At 47.2% G+C, this 17,182-nt stretch overlaps 1 protein-coding gene across 1 annotated transcript in view; it reads left to right on the plus strand.

Annotated features, from left to right (window-relative positions):
- LOC129852942 (FH1/FH2 domain-containing protein 1-like) overlaps window positions 1-11,792 on the plus strand; it is a gene marked incomplete at its 5' end in the record, with an annotated part of 76,681 nt that extends 64,889 nt beyond the window's left edge. The window contains 6 exon segments of the mRNA XM_055918541.1: window positions 586-788; window positions 5,408-6,169; window positions 6,952-7,107; window positions 8,394-8,576; window positions 10,730-10,872; window positions 11,777-11,792. Of these exon segments, the coding sequence (XP_055774516.1) occupies window positions 586-788; window positions 5,408-6,169; window positions 6,952-7,107; window positions 8,394-8,576; window positions 10,730-10,872; window positions 11,777-11,792 (1,463 nt within the window).
- Between the last annotated feature and the right edge of the window lie 5,390 nt (window positions 11,793-17,182).

Genomic DNA, 17,182 nt, shown 5'->3' on the forward strand with positions numbered 1-17,182 from the left:
GTAGAACAGACCACCAGCAGGCTCCAGACAGCGTAGGGTCAAAGTTGAACAGGGTACCCAATAAGGCAACTTACTGTAGATGGATTGTGTGTGCGTGTGAAGAGTGTTTGCAGTAGAAGGAGAGTAGAAGGTCGCTGGTTGTCAGCTGATGGGTTGGTGAGTTAATGTTGCTATTGCTGCCTAGCTCAGAAAGCTGTCAGTGCGGAGCTGTTAGGATCTACTGAGGGACTGCGCTCGCAGGTCGGCCAGTTCAGAGGGAAGATCTCCTCTTTGTCCTCATCTGTTACGGAGTGCAGGGACGAGAGAATAGGGTTCTATTGCATGTTGAAATGACATGTGGATCTTTCCTGACCTGTGGAAAATGTGGCTACAACGATATAGCATGGAGTTGCTGTCATTTCTTTGTAATGTCATTTTTTGTACACAGATAGAGATAATATACATATATATTAAATCTTTATCTATATATATTATCTCTATCTATATATGTATATATATATAGATATATATTATCTCTATCTATATATAATGCTATGTGTGTGAATATGATGATCGTAACATGCAGTTGTCCTTTCCCTCCTGTAGGTGTCAGTGTCCAGCGGAAAACACTCTCCAATGAGAGGAAGTTCATGCTCGACGCCAAGAACTCCTCGGCCGGTCCCCTGAAGAGCCCGTCAGGCACCGACCCCTACCTCGACCCCGAGGGGAGCCTCTCCGGAGAGCCAGAGGACCGCAGAGGGCTGGGCAGGGCTGGTGGCAGTGTGAAGGAACGTCTATCTAGCCTCAAGGTAGGAATTCATTACGGTCTTTTTTTTAATCAAATGTTCTAATGTTATTGAACAGAGAGAGGATGACTGGGGATCTGTTCTGACTTTATTAAACAGCGAGAGGAAGACAGTGGGGATCTGTTCTGACTTTATTGAACAGATAGAGGAAGACAGTGGGGATCTGTTCTGACTTTATTGAACAGAGAGATGGAGGAAGACAGTGGGGATCTGTTCTGACTTTATTGAACAGATAGAGGAAGACAGTGGGGATCTGTTCTGACTTTATTGAACAGAGAGAGGATGACAGTGGGGATCTGTTCTGACTTTATTGAACAGATAGAGGAAGACAGTGGGGATCTGTTCTGACTTTATTGAACAGAGAGAGGAAGACAGTGGGGATCTGTTCTGACTTTATTGAACAGAGAGAGGAAGACAGTGGGGATCTGGTCTGACTTTATTGAACAGAGAGAGGAAGACAGTGGGGATCTGGTCTGACTTTATTAAACAGAGAGAGGAAGACAGTGGGGATCTGGTCTGACTTTATTGAACAGAGAGAGGATGACAGTGGGGATCTGTTCTGACTTTATTGAACAGAGAGAGGATGACAGTGGGGATCTGTTCTGACTTTATTGAACAGAGAGAGGATGACAGTGGGGATCTGTTCTGACTTTATTGAACAGATAGAGGGAGGAAGACAGTGGGGATCTGTTCTGACTTTATTGAACAGAGGGAGGAAGACAGTGGGGATCTGTTCTGACTTTATTGAACAGAGGGAGGAAGACAGTGGGGATCTGTTCTGACTTTATTGAACAGAGGGAGGAAGACAGTGGGGATCTGTTCTGACTTTATTGAACAGAGGGAGGAAGACAGTGGGGATCTGTTCTGACTTTATTGAACAGAGGGAGGAAGACAGTGGGGATCTGTTCTGACTTTATTGAACAGAGAGAGGATGACAGTGGGGATCTGTTCTGACTTTATTGAACAGATAGAGGAAGACAGTGGGGATCTGTTCTGACTTTATTGAACAGATAGAGGATGACAGTGGGGATCTGTTCGAACTTTATTGAACAGAAAGAGGAAGACAGTGGGGATCTGTTCTGACTATTGAACAGATAGAGGATGACAGTGGGGATCTGTTCTGACTTTATTGAACAGATAGAGGGAGGATGACAGTGGGGATCTGTTCTGACTTTATTGAACAGATAGAGAGAGGAAGACGGTGGGGATCTGTTCTGACTTTATTGAACAGATAGAGGATGACAGTGGGGATCTGTTCTGACTTTATTGAACAGATAGAGAGAGGAAGACAGTGGGGATCTTTTCTGACTCTATTGAACAGATAGAGGATGACAGTGGGGATCTGTTCTGACTTTATTGAACAGATAGAGGAAGACAGTGGGGATCTGTTCTGACTTTATTGAACAGATAGAGGATGACAGTGGGGATCTGTTCTGACGTTATTGAACAGATAGAGGATGACAGTGGGGATCTGTTCTGACTTTATTGAACAGATAGAGGGAGGAAGACAGTGGGGATCTGTTCTGACTTTATTGAACAGATAGAGGAAGACAGTGGGGATCTGTTACACATGCTGACTGATCTATAGCAGAGTTACACAGCTGAACACATGCTAACTGATCTATAGCAGAGTTACACAGCTGAACACATGCTGACTGATCTATAGCAGAGTTACACATGCTGAACACATGCTAACTGATCTATAGCAGAGTTACACAGCTGAACACATGCTAACTGATCTATAGCAGAGTTACACAGCTGAACACATGCTGACTGATCTATAGCAGAGTTACACAGCTGAACACATGCTGACTGATCTATAGCAGAGTTACACATGCTAACTGATCTATAGCAGAGTTACACATGCTAACTGATCTATAGCAGAGTTACACATGCTAACTGATCTATAGCAGAGTAACACATGCTAACTGATCTATAGCAGAGTTACACATGCTAACTGATCTATAGCAGAGTTACACATGCTAACTGATCTATAGCAGAGTTACACATGCTAACTGATCTATAGCAGAGTTACACATGCTAACTGATCTATAGCAGAGTTACACATGCTGACTGATCTATAGCAGAGTTACACATGCTAACTGATCTATAGCAGAGTTACACAGCTGAACACATGCTGACTGATCTATAGCAGAGTTACACAGCTGAACACATGCTGACTGATCTATAGCAGAGTTACACAGCTGAACACATGCTGACTGATCTATAGCAGAGTTACACAGCTGAACACATGCTGACTGATCTATAGCAGAGTTACACAGCTGAACACATGCTGACTGATCTATAGCAGAGTTACACAGCTGAACACATGCTGACTGATCTATAGCAGAGATACACAGCTGAACACATGCTGACTGATCTATAGCAGAGTTACACAGCTGAACACATGCTGACTGATCTATAGCAGAGTTACACATGCTGACTGATCTATAGCAGAGTTACACATGCTGACTGATCTATAGCAGAGTTACACATGCTGACTGATCTATAGCAGAGTTACACATGCTGATTGATCTATAGCAGAGTTACACAGCTGAACACATGCTGACTGATCTATAGCAGAGTTACACAGCTGAACACATGCTGACTGATCTATAGCAGAGTTACACAGCTGAACACATGCTAACTGATCTATAGCAGAGTTACACAGCTGAACACATGCTGACTGATCTATAGCAGAGTTACACATGCTGACTGATCTATAGCAGAGTTACACATGCTGACTGATCTATAGCAGAGTTACACATGCTAACGGATCTATAGCAGAGTTACACATGCTAACGGATCTATAGCAGGGTTACACATGCTAACTGATCTATAGCAGGGTTACACAGCTGAACACATGCTGACTGATCTATAGCAGAGTTACACATGCTGACTGATCTATAGCAGAGTTACACATGCTGACTGATCTATAGCAGAGTTACACATGCTGACTGATCTATAGCAGAGTTACACAGCTGAACACATGCTAACTGATCTATAGCAGAGTTACACAGCTGAACACATGCTGACTGATCTATAGCAGAGTTACACAGCTGAACACATGCTAACTGATCTATAGCAGTGTTACACAGCTGAACACATGCTAACTGATCTATAGCAGAGTTACACAGCTGAACACATGCTGACTGATCTATAGCAGAGTTACACAGCTGAACACATGCTAACTGATCTATAGCAGTGTTACACAGCTGAACACATGCTAACTGATCTATAGCAGAGTTACACAGCTGAACACATGCTAACTGATCTATAGCAGAGTTACACATGCTGACTGATCTATAGCAGAGTTACACAGCTGAACACATGCTGACTGATCTATAGCAGAGTTACACAGCTGAACACATGCTGACTGATCTATAGCAGAGTTACACAGCTGAACACATGCTAACTGATCTATAGCAGAGGTACACAGCTGAACACATGCTGACTGATCTATAGCAGAGTTACACAGCTGAACACATGCTGACTGATCTATAGCAGAGTTACACAGCTGAACACATGCTGACTGATCTATAGCAGAGTTACACAGCTGAACACATGCTGACTGATCTATAGCAGAGTTACACAGCTGAACACATGCTGACTGATCTATAGCAGAGTTACACAGCTGAACACATGCTGACTGATCTATAGCAGAGTTACACAGCTGAACACATGCTGACTGATCTATAGCAGAGTTACACATGCTGACTGATCTATAGCAGAGTTACACAGCTGAACACATGCTAACTGATCTATAGCAGAGTTACACAGCTGAACACATGCTAACTGATCTATAGCAGAGTTACACAGCTGAACACATGCTAACTGATCTATAGCAGAGTTACACAGCTGAACACATGCTAACTGATCTATAGCAGAGTTACACAGCTGAACACATGCTGACTGATCTATAGCAGAGTTACACATGCTGACTGATCTATAGCAGAGTTACACAGCTGAACACATGCTAACTGATCTATAGCAGAGTTACACAGCTGAACACATGTTAACTGATCTATAGCAGAGTTACACAGCCGAACACATGCTAACTGATCTATAGCAGAGTTACACATGCTGACTGAAATTAGCAGAGTTACACAGCTGAACACATGCTGACTGATCTATAGCAGAGTTACACAGCTGAACACATGCTGACTGATCTATAGCAGAGTTACACAGCTGAACACATGCTAACTGATCTATAGCAGAGTTACACAGCTGAACACATGCTGACTGATCTATAGCAGAGTTACACAGCTGAACACATGCTGACTGATCTATAGCAGAGTTACACAGCTGAACACATGCTGACTGATCTATAGCAGAGTTAAAGAGCTGAACACATGCTGACTGATCTATAGCAGAGTTACACAGCTGAACACATGCTGACTGATCTATAGCAGAGTTACACAGCTGAACACATGCTGACTGATCTATAGCGGGGGGGGGGGGGGGGAAGCTGAATTAAAAAACTGCTTTGTGTTTATTTTAATTTAAATGCATTGTGTCTGTCCAGCTTATGGAAAACATCACTCAAATGTTCAATCTTTCGATTGGCACATTTTGGAGTCGATACAGATAGCCATGATTAACTAACTGATCCTCTTCCCCAGGCCCAGCAGGCCCAGCCTCTACCCAGCGAGGACAGCAGTTCCAGGAGGGCAGAGCTGCAGGGTCTGGGTGGCAGTGCCCAGGCGGCGCGGGCCAGGCTGGCAGAGGAGCAGCAGCACCGGCAAGTCCGGCCGCAGTACAGCATCGACGCAGAGACCCACTCCCGGAACCTGGAGAACACCCAGATGACCCCACTGGCCAGGGACAGACAGACAGACGCCTGGGACCAGCTCCAACCCAGCTCCAAAGCCCTGAAGATTAAAGACCTGGACTTCTCTGATCTCATGGAGGAGGAGGATATAGATGTTCTGGACGTGGATGTCTTCGACGTGGGTGTTGGTCGGCCTGGTGGTGGTGGCGGCGTCCCTCCTCCTCCTCCACCTATGCCTGGACTAGCCTCCGCTCCTCCTCCACCCCCTCCTCCTCCTCCTCCCGGGGCGCCGTGTATGAGTCTCCCTCCTCCACCTCCTCCCCCACCGGGTGGAGGTCTCTGCGCCCCTCCTCCTCCACCTCCTCCTGGAGCTCCCCCTCCCCCTTTCTCCTCCTCCTCTTCCTCTTCCTCCCAGGCTCCCGACCCGGCCTTTGCCAAGAAGAGAAAGACGGTCAAGTTGTTCTGGAAGGAACTCAAACAGTCAGACAGTCCCAGGAAGTGTAAATTCGGACGCGGGACGGTGTGGGCGTCGCTGGATAAGGTCACCGTGGATACGGCCAAGCTGGAACACCTGTTTGAGTCCAAGGCCAAGGAGCTACCCGTGGCTCTGAAGGTGAGGGGTTACATCAGCTCAGAAATCAAAAGATCAGATTCCATGTGCTTTTTGTTGCTGTTTACACATTGAGGAAAATATCAGATATGCCAAATAATTGGCAAAATATGTAAATTGGACTGCCTGTGTAAACTATGTTAAGTTGTCTCAAGTACTGTAAAGCAGGAATGAAGTAAAAGCAATATTAACTGTAATCTCTATTGGTGAATTGACGGGTGAATTGACGGGTGAATTGACGGGTGAATTGACGGGTGAATTGACGGGTGAATTGACGGGTGAATTGACGGGTGAATTGACGGGTGAATTGACGGGTGAATTGACGGGTGAATTGACGGGTGAATTGACTGGTGAATTGACTGGTGAATTGACTGGTGAATTGACTGGTGAATTGACTGGGGAATTGACTGGGGAATTGACTGGTGAATTGACTGGTGAATTGACAGGGGAATTGGCAGGTGAATTGGCAGGTGAATTGACAGGTGATTTGACAGGTGAATTGGCAGGTGAATTGACAGGTGAATTGGCAGGTGAATTGACAGGTGAATTGACAGGTGAATTGACAGGTGAATTGACAGGTGAATTGACAGGTGATTTGACAGGTGAATTGGCAGGTGAATTGACTGGTGAATTGGCAGGTGAATTGACAGGTGAATTGACAGGTGAATTGACAGGTGAATTGACAGGTGAATTGACAGGTGAATTGACAGGTGAATTGACAGGTGAATTGACTGGTGAATTGACAGGTGAATTGTAAATCTTTTCTATGCTGTTTGTCCCTGCAGAAAGGAGCAGAAGTGAAGAAGGCAGAGATACTGGTGTTAGATTCCAAGAGAAGTAACAGCATCAACATCGGCATGACCGTACTACCAGCTGTCCACGTCATCAAGACCGCCATCCTCAACTTTGACGAGTTTGCCATCAACAAGGAGGGCATCGAGGTGATACTGTCTTTCCACCACTGGGCGGCGCTGTTACCATTAAAATTACAATTGAATGGGATCTGTAGGGCTGTTGACACCAGGATCAGTGCACTCTGACATTGAACATCAGTGACCTGTGAAGGGTTCAGGAGGAGAAGTAGACTATTTATCTGGTGTAGTTTAATTCATGTTTACTGTCAACGACTATATGTATACCTGGAAATCGCTCTGTCAACAAAGCACCTTTTTTTTTAAATAACAAAAATGTCTGCTACTCACACTTTCTTAGTCCTCTGATTTCCTTTCACTGTGGTACAAATCCATGACTCCAGTCCTCTGTTCCAGTCATCCCCCTCTTCCTCCTCTAGAAAATCCATGCCTCCAGTCATCCCCCTCTCTCTTCCTCCTCTAGAAAATCCATGCCTCCAGTCATCCCTCTCTCTTCCTCTAGAAAATCCATGCCTCCAGTCATCTGTTCCAGTCATCCCCCTCTCTTCCTCCTCTAGAAAATCCATGACTCCAGTCATCTGTTCCAGTCATCCCCCTCTCTCTTCCCCCTCTAGAAAATCCATGCCTCCAGTCATCCCCCTCTTCCTCCTCTAGAAAATCCATGCCTCCAGTCATCCCCCTCTCTCTCACTCCTCTAGAAATTCCATGACTCTAGGCATCTGTTCCAGTCATCCCCCTCTCTCTTCCCCCTCTAGAAAATCCATGCCTCCAGTCATCCCCCTCTTCCTCCTCTAGAAAATCCATGCCTCCAGTCATCCCTCTCTCTCTTCCTCCTCTAGAAAATCCATGACTCCAGTCATCCCTCTCTCTTCCCCCTCTAGAAAATCCATGCCTCCAGTCATCCCCCTCTTCCTCCTCTAGAAAATCCATGCCTCCAGTCATCCCTCTCTCTCTTCCTCCTCTAGAAAATCCATGCCTCCAGTCATCCCCCTCTCTCTTCCCCCTCTAGAAAATCCATGCCTCCAGTCATCTGTTCCAGTCATCCCCCTCTCTCTCCCTCCTCTAGAAAATCCATGACTCTAGTCCTCTGTTGTTCCAGCCATCCCCCTCTCTCTTCCTCCTCTAGAAAATCCATGACTCCAGTCATCCCTCTCTCTTCCCCCTCTACAAAATCCATGCCTCCAGTCATCCCCCTCTTCCTCCTCTAGAAAATCCATGCCTCCAGTCATCCCCCTCTCTCTTCCCCCTCTAGAAAATCCATGCCTCCAGTCATCTGTTCCAGTCATCCCCCTCTCTCTCTCCCTCCTCTAGAAAATCCATGCCTCCTCTAACTCCAGTCATCTGTTGTGTTGTAGAAAATCCTGACGATGACTCCTAGTGAGGAGGAGAAGCAGAAGATCCAGGAGGCTCAGCTGGCCAACCCTGACGTCCCTCTGGGCTCAGCGGAACAGTTCCTCCTCACCTTGTCCTCCATCAGCGGTCTCAGCGCTCGACTGCAGCTCTGGGCCTTCAAACTCAACTATGAAACCCTGGAGAAGGTAGGATCAGGGCCTTCAAACTCAACTATGAAACCCTGGAGAAGGTAGGATCAGGGCCTTCAAACTCAACTATGAAACCCTGGAGAAGGTAGGATCAGGGCCTTCAAACTCAACTATGAAACCCTGGAGAAGGTAGGATCAGGGCCTTCAAACTCAACTATGAAACCCTGGAGAAGGTAGGATCAGGGCCTTCAAACTCAACTATGAAACCCTGGAGAAGGTAGGATCAGGGCCTTCAAACTCAACTATGAAACCCTGGAGAAGGTAGGATCAGGGCCTTCAAACTCAACTATGAAACCCTGGAGAAGGTAGGATCAGGGCCTTCAAACTCAACTATGAAACCCTGGAGAAGGTAGGATCAGGGCCTTCAAACTCAACTATGAAACCCTGGAGAAGGTAGGATCAGGGCCTTCAAACTCAACTATGAAACCCTGGAGAAGGTAGGATCAGGGCCTACAAACTCAACTATGAAACCCTGGAGAAGGTAGGATCAGGGCCTTCAAACTCAACTATGAAACCCTGGAGAAGGTAGGATGACAGTCAGCTGTCATCACCTCCTGTAGGAACCATGAGGATCCATCACCTCCTGTAGGAACCGTGAGGATCCATCACCTCCTGTAGGAACCATGAGGATCCATCACCTCCTGTAGGAACCATGAGGATCCATCACCTCCTGTAGGAACCGTGAGGATCCATCACCTCCTGTAGGAACCATGAGGATCCATCACCTCCTGTAGGAACCGTGAGGATCCATCACCTCCTGTAGGAACCGTGGGGATCCACCACCTCCTGTAGGAACCGTGAGGATCCATCACCTCCTGTAGGAACCGTGGGGATCCACCACCTCCTGTAGGAACCGTGAGGATCCATCACCTCCTGTAGGAACCCTGATGATCCATCACCTCCTGTAGGAACCGTGAGGAACCATCACCTCCTGTAGGAACCGTGGGGATCCACCACCTCCTGTAGGAACCGTGAGGATCCATCACCTCCTGTAGGAACCGTGGGGATCCATCACCTCCTGTAGGAACCGTGGGGATCCATCACCTCCTGTAGGAACCGTGAGGGTCCATCACCTCCTGTAGGAACCGTGAGGGTCCATCACCTCCTGTAGGAACCGTGAGGGTCCATCACCTCCTGTAGGAACCGTGAGGATCCATCACCTCCTGTAGGAACCGTGAGGATCCATCACCTCCTGTAGGAACCGTGAGGATCCATCACCTCCTGTAGGAACCGTGAGGATCCATCACCTCCTGTAGGAACCGTGAGGATCCATCACCTCCTGTAGGAACCGTGAGGATCCATCACCTCCTGTAGGAACCGTGAGGATCCATCACCTCCTGTAGGAACCGTGAGGATCCATCACCTCCTGTAGGAACCGTGAGGATCCATCACCTCTTGTAGGAACCGTGAGGATCCATCACCTCTTGTAGGAACCGTGAGGATCCATCACCTCCTGTAGGAACCGCGAGGATCCATCACCTCCTGTAGGAACCGCGAGGATCCATCACCTCCTGTAGGAACCGTGAGGATCCATCACCTCCTGTAGGAACCGTGAGGATCCATCACCTCCCCAGTAGAGCATCCACCTCCCCCGTTAGTCAGTGTGTCAGACTGGCAGCTCAACAACAGCAGAATATTCTCCTCGTGGGTTATGGGTAGGATGAGGAGAGAGAATATGAGCAGTCTGTCCAGGACCAGCAGATTCTGTTCACACACACCACACACACACACACACACACACACACACACACACAGTGTGCTACAGAGACTGAGCACACACACACACACATTATGGGTGGGATGAGCAGAGAATATGAGCAGTCTGCCCAGGACCAGCAGATTCTGTTCTCTCTCACACCACCCATAATGTGTGTGTGTGTGTGTGTGTGTGTGTGTGTGTGTGTGTGTGTGTGTGTGTGTGTGTGTGTGTGTGTGTGTGTGTGTGTGTGTGTGTGTGTGTGTGTGTGTGTGTGTGTGTGTGTGTGTGTGTGTGTGTGTGTGTGTGTGTGTGTGTGTGTGTGTGTGTGTGTGTGTGGTGGACTGTGAATCCTCACTGACTGCCGAGCCTGTTTGATGGAGTTTTTTTCCCCATGAATGTTGTTCCTCTCCTCCCTCATAGTCTTTCATCTCCTCTCTTCGTCTCTGTACAGGAGATTGCCGAGCCTCTTTTCGACCTGAAACTAGGCATGGAGCAGCTCGCCAAAAACAAAACCTTTAAGCGCATCCTGGCAACGCTTTTGGCCATTGGAAACTTCCTCAACAGTACCAGTGTAAGTGTGTTCTTCCTGTCTGCGTCCCAAATTGAACCTTGTTCCCTGTATAGTGCACTACTGTTGACCAGGGCCCATAGGGTAGTGCACTACTGTTGACCAGGGCCCATAGGGTAGTGCACTACTGTTGACCAGGGCCCATAGGGTAGTGCACTACTGTTGACCAGGGCCCATAGGGTAGTGCACTACTGTTGACCAGGGCCCATAGGGCTATATAGGGCAATAGGAATGTAGGGCCCTGTATCATACAACAATGTAAACATATAATCTCAAGTGGACTAGCAGGGTGCATGCACCCGCCCACCTGAGGAGCTGTCTTTTTCAGACATCTACTTCCTGTGTTTGATGGGGGTGCAAAAAACATCTACTTCCTGTGTTTGAGGGGGTGCAAAAAAATATCTACTTCCTGTGTTTGAGGGGGTGCAAAAAAATATCTACTTCCTGTGTTTGAGGGGGTGCAAAAAAACATCTACTTCCTGTGTTTGAGGGGGTGCAAAAAAATATCTACTTCCTGTGTTTGAGGGGGTGCAAAAAAATATCTACTTCCTGTGTTTGAGGGGGTGCAAAAAAACATCTACTTCCTGTGTTTGAGGGGGTGCAAAAAAACATCTACTTCCTGTGTTTGAGGGGGGGGTGCAAAAAACATCTACTTCCTGTGTTTGAGGGGGTGCAAAAAACATCTACTTCCTGTGTTTGAGGGGGTGCAAAAAAATATCTACTTCCTGTGTTTGAGGGGGTGCAAAAAAAGATCTACTTCCTGTGTTTGAGGGGGTGCAAAAAACATCTACTTCCTGTGTTTGAGGGGGGGTGCAAAAAACATCTACTTCCTGTGTTTGAGGGGGGGGTGCAAGAAATCCACTTGTCACTTAACGTTACGACCCCGGAAATGGGGTCAATGGAACACATGTGTCTTTCCCGTTGAATCAGAACGGTAAAAGCTTAGTCGGGGATTTAACACACCGTCTCCACATCTCAAGAAAGACAAGAAAGATAACTTCATTTTTGTTGAAATTTAAAAGAAAAAGTAATAATTGAATACAGTTGAAATGTTTGTTAATTGTATAATATATAAAAATCAAATACACCTGGGGGTATTTATGCAAATGAGGAACAAATAATTGTCTTTATTTCAACACAAAAATATACCTGATATAATATAATGTATATAAATGAGTGCATAATTAAAAAATATATATTTAACAATAAATTCAATATCTCAATTCTCACCAAAGTCTCTCAACTCCAATCAGTATTTGTCTGTTCCAATAAAATATTTAATATGCTTATAATTCAATCAATAATTGTTGGATTATAAAAGTTTGTAAAAGTTTGGAGAATCTTCATCCAACTGTTGCCTTCACTAGATTAGTTTTTAAACTCTTTAACAATTTCAATGACTGAAAGGGATTAGATTGAAGCAACTGTTAATACATGAACTACGTGCCGTCTGGAGCAGAAAGCTGAAATGCCTTGAATCACCTGCCTTGTGGCTTCACAATGACTTGGTTCACATCACCTGCCTTGTGGCTTCACAATGACTTGGTTCACATCACCTGCCTTGTGGCTTCACAATGACTTGGTTCACATCACCTGCCTTGTGGCTTCACAATGACTTGGTTCACATCACCTGCCTTGTGGCTTCACAATGACTTGGTTCACATCACCTGCCTTGTGGCTTCACAATGACTTGGTTCACATCACCTGCCTTGTGGCTTCACAATGACTTGGTTCACATCACCTGCCTTGTGGCTTCACAATGACTTGGTTCACATCACCTGCCTTGTGGCTTCACAATGACTTGGTTCACATCACCTGCCTTGTGGCTTCACAATGACTTGGTTCACATCACCTGCCTTGTGGCTTCACAATGACTTGGTACACATCACCTGCCTTGTGGCTTCACAATGACTTGGTTCACATCACCTGCCTTGTGGCTTCACAATGACTTGGTTCACATCACCTGCCTTGTGGCTTCACAATGACTTGGTTCACATCACCTGCCTTGTGGCTTCACAATGACTTGGTTCACATCACCTGCCTTGTGGCTTCACAATGACTTGGTTCACATCACCTGCCTTGTGGCTTCACAATGACTTGGTTCACATCACCTGCCTTGTGGCTTCACAATGACTTGGTACACATCACCTGCCTTGTGGCTTCACAATGACTTGGTACACATCACCTGCCTTGTGGCTTCACAATGACTTGGTTCACATCACCTGCCTTGTGGCTTCACAATGACTTGGTTCACATCACCTGCCTTGTGGCTTCACAATGACTTGGTTCACATCACCTGCCTTGTGGCTTCACAATGACTTGGTTCACATCACCTGCCTTGTGGCTTCACAATGCCTTGGTTCACATCACCTGCCTTGTGGCTTCACAATGACTTGGTTCACATCACCTGCCTTGTGGCTTCACAATGCCTTGGTTCACATCACCTGCCTTGTGGCTTCACAATGACTTGGTTCACATCACCTGCCTTGTGGCTTCACAATGCCTTGGTTCACATCACCTGCCTTGTGGCTTCACAATGACTTGGTTCACATCACCTGCCTTGTGGCTTCACAATGCCTTGGTACACATCACCTGCCTTGTGGCTTCACAATGACTTGGTACACATCACCTGCCTTGTGGCTTCACAATGACTTGGTACACATCACCTGCCTTGTGGCTTCACAATGACTTGGTTCACATCACCTGCCTTGTGGCTTCACAATGCCGTGGTACACATCACCTGCCTTGTGGCTTCACAATGACTTGGTACACATCACCTGCCTTGTGGCTTCACAATGACTTGGTTCACATCACCTGCCTTGTGGCTTCACAATGACTTGGTACACATCACCTGCCTTGTGGCTTCACAATGACTTGGTACACATCACCTGCCTTGTGGCTTCACAATGACTTGGTACACATCACCTGCCTTGTGGCTTCACAATGACTTGGTACACATCACCTGCCTTGTGGCTTCACAATGACTTGGTTCACATCACCTGCCTTGTGGCTTCACAATGACTTGGTTCACATCACCTGCCTTGTGGCTTCACAATGCCTTGGTTCACATCACCTGCCTTGTGGCTTCACAATGACTTGGTTCACATCACCTGCCTTGTGGCTTCACAATGCCTTGGTACACATCACCTGCCTTGTGGCTTCACAATGACTTGGTACACATCACCTGCCTTGTGGCTTCACAATGACTTGGTACACATCACCTGCCTTGTGGCTTCACAATGACTTGGTTCACATCACCTGCCTTGTGGCTTCACAATGCCTTGGTACACATCACCTGCCTTGTGGCTTCACAATGACTTGGTACACATCACCTGCCTTGTGGCTTCACAATGACTTGGTTCACATCACCTGCCTTGTGGCTTCACAATGCCTTGGTACACATCACCTGCCTTGTGGCTTCACAATGACTTGGTACACATCACCTGCCTTGTGGCTTCACAATGACTTGGTTCACATCACCTGCCTTGTGGCTTCACAATGACTTGGTTCACATCACCTGCCTTGTGGCTTCACAATGACTTGGTTCACATCACCTGCCTTGTGGCTTCACAATGACTTGGTTCACATCACCTGCCTTGTGGCTTCACAATGCCTTGGTTCACATCACCTGCCTTGTGGCTTCACAATGACTTGGTTCACATCACCTGCCTTGTGGCTTCACAATGCCTTGGTTCACATCACCTGCCTTGTGGCTTCACAATGACTTGGTTCACATCACCTGCCTTGTGGCTTCACAATGCCTTGGTTCACATCACCTGCCTTGTGGCTTCACAATGACTTGGTTCACATCACCTGCCTTGTGGCTTCACAATGCCTTGGTACACATCACCTGCCTTGTGGCTTCACAATGACTTGGTACACATCACCTGCCTTGTGGCTTCACAATGACTTGGTACACATCACCTGCCTTGTGGCTTCACAATGACTTGGTTCACATCACCTGCCTTGTGGCTTCACAATGCCGTGGTACACATCACCTGCCTTGTGGCTTCACAATGACTTGGTACACATCACCTGCCTTGTGGCTTCACAATGACTTGGTTCACATCACCTGCCTTGTGGCTTCACAATGACTTGGTACACATCACCTGCCTTGTGGCTTCACAATGACTTGGTACACATCACCTGCCTTGTGGCTTCACAATGACTTGGTACACATCACCTGCCTTGTGGCTTCACAATGACTTGGTACACATCACCTGCCTTGTGGCTTCACAATGACTTGGTTCACATCACCTGCCTTGTGGCTTCACAATGACTTGGTTCACATCACCTGCCTTGTGGCTTCACAATGCCTTGGTTCACATCACCTGCCTTGTGGCTTCACAATGACTTGGTTCACATCACCTGCCTTGTGGCTTCACAATGCCTTGGTACACATCACCTGCCTTGTGGCTTCACAATGACTTGGTACACATCACCTGCCTTGTGGCTTCACAATGACTTGGTACACATCACCTGCCTTGTGGCTTCACAATGACTTGGTTCACATCACCTGCCTTGTGGCTTCACAATGCCTTGGTACACATCACCTGCCTTGTGGCTTCACAATGCCTTGGTACACATCACCTGCCTTGTGGCTTCACAATGACTTGGTACACATCACCTGCCTTGTGGCTTCACAATGACTTGGTTCACATCACCTGCCTTGTGGCTTCACAATGCCTTGGTACACATCACCCGCCTTGTGGCTTCACAATGACTTGGTTCACATCACCTGCCTTGTGGCTTCACAATGACTTGGTTCACATCACCTGCCTTGTGGCTTCACAATGACTTGGTACACATCACCTGCCTTGTGGCTTCACAATGAATTGGTACACATCACCTGCCTTGTGGCTTCACAATGACTTGGTACACATCACCTGCCTTGTGGCTTCACAATGCCTTGGTACACATCACCTGCCTTGTGGCTTCACAATGCCTTGGTACACATCACCTGCCTTGTGGCTTCACAATGCCTTGGTTCACATCACCTGCCTTGTGGCTTCACAATGACTTGGTTCACATCACCTGCCTTGTGGCTTCACAATGACTTGGTACACATCACCTGCCTTGTGGCTTCACAATGACTTGGTTCACATCACCTGCCTTGTGGCTTCACAATGACTTGGTTCACATCACCTGCCTTGTGGCTTCACAATGACTTGGTTCACATCACCTGCCTTGTGGCTTCACAATGACTTGGTTCACATCACCTGCCTTGTGGCTTCACAATGACTTGGTACACATCACCTGCCTTGTGGCTTCACAATGACTTGGTTCACATCACCTGCCTTGTGGCTTCACAATGACTTGGTTCACATCACCTGCCTTGTGGCTTCACAATGACTTGGTTCACATCACCTGCCTTGTGGCTTCACAATGCCTTGGTACACATCACCTGCCTTGTGGCTTCACAATGCCTTGGTACACATCACCTGCCCTGTGGCTTCACAATGCCTTGGTACACATCACCTGCCCTGTGGCTTCACAATGCCTTGGTACACATCACCTGCCTTGTGGCTTCACAATGCCTTGGTACACATCACCTGCCTTGTGGCTTCACAATGCCTTGGTTCACATCACCTGCCTTGTGGCTTCACAATGCCTTGGTTCACATCACCTGCCTTGTGGCTTCACAATGACTTGGTTCACATCACCTGCCTTGTGGCTTCACAATGACTTGGTACACATCACCTGCCTTGTGGCTTCACAATGACTTGGTTCACATCACCTGCCTTGTGGCTTCACTATGCCTTGGTACACATCACCTGCCTTGTGGCTTCACAATGACTTGGTACACATCACCTGCCTTGTGGCTTCACAATGACTTGGTTCACATCACCTGCCTTGTGGCTTCACAATGACTTGGTTCACATCACCTGCCTTGTGGCTTCACAATGACTTGGTTCACATCACCTGCCTTGTGGCTTCACAATGACTTGGTTCACATCACCTGCCTTGTGGCTTCACAATGCCTTGGTTCACATCACCTGCCTTGTGGCTTCACAATGACTTGGTTCACATCACCTGCCTTGTGGCTTCACAATGCCTTGGTTCACATCACCTGCCTTGTGGCTTCACAATGACTTGGTTCACATCACCTGCCTTGTGGCTTCACAATGCCTTGGTTCACATCACCTGCCTTGTGGCTTCACAATGACTTGGTTCACATCACCTGCCTTGTGGCTTCACAATGCCTTGGTACACATCACCTGCCTTGTGGCTTCACAATGACTTGGTACACATCACCTGCCTTGTGGCTTCACAATGACTTGGTACACATCACCTGCCTTGTGGCTTCACAATGACTTGGTTCACATCACCTGCCTT

This window comes from Salvelinus fontinalis, chromosome 4 (genome assembly GCF_029448725.1).
Source record: "Salvelinus fontinalis isolate EN_2023a chromosome 4, ASM2944872v1, whole genome shotgun sequence".
Classification (NCBI taxonomy): Eukaryota; Metazoa; Chordata; class Actinopteri; order Salmoniformes; family Salmonidae; genus Salvelinus; species Salvelinus fontinalis.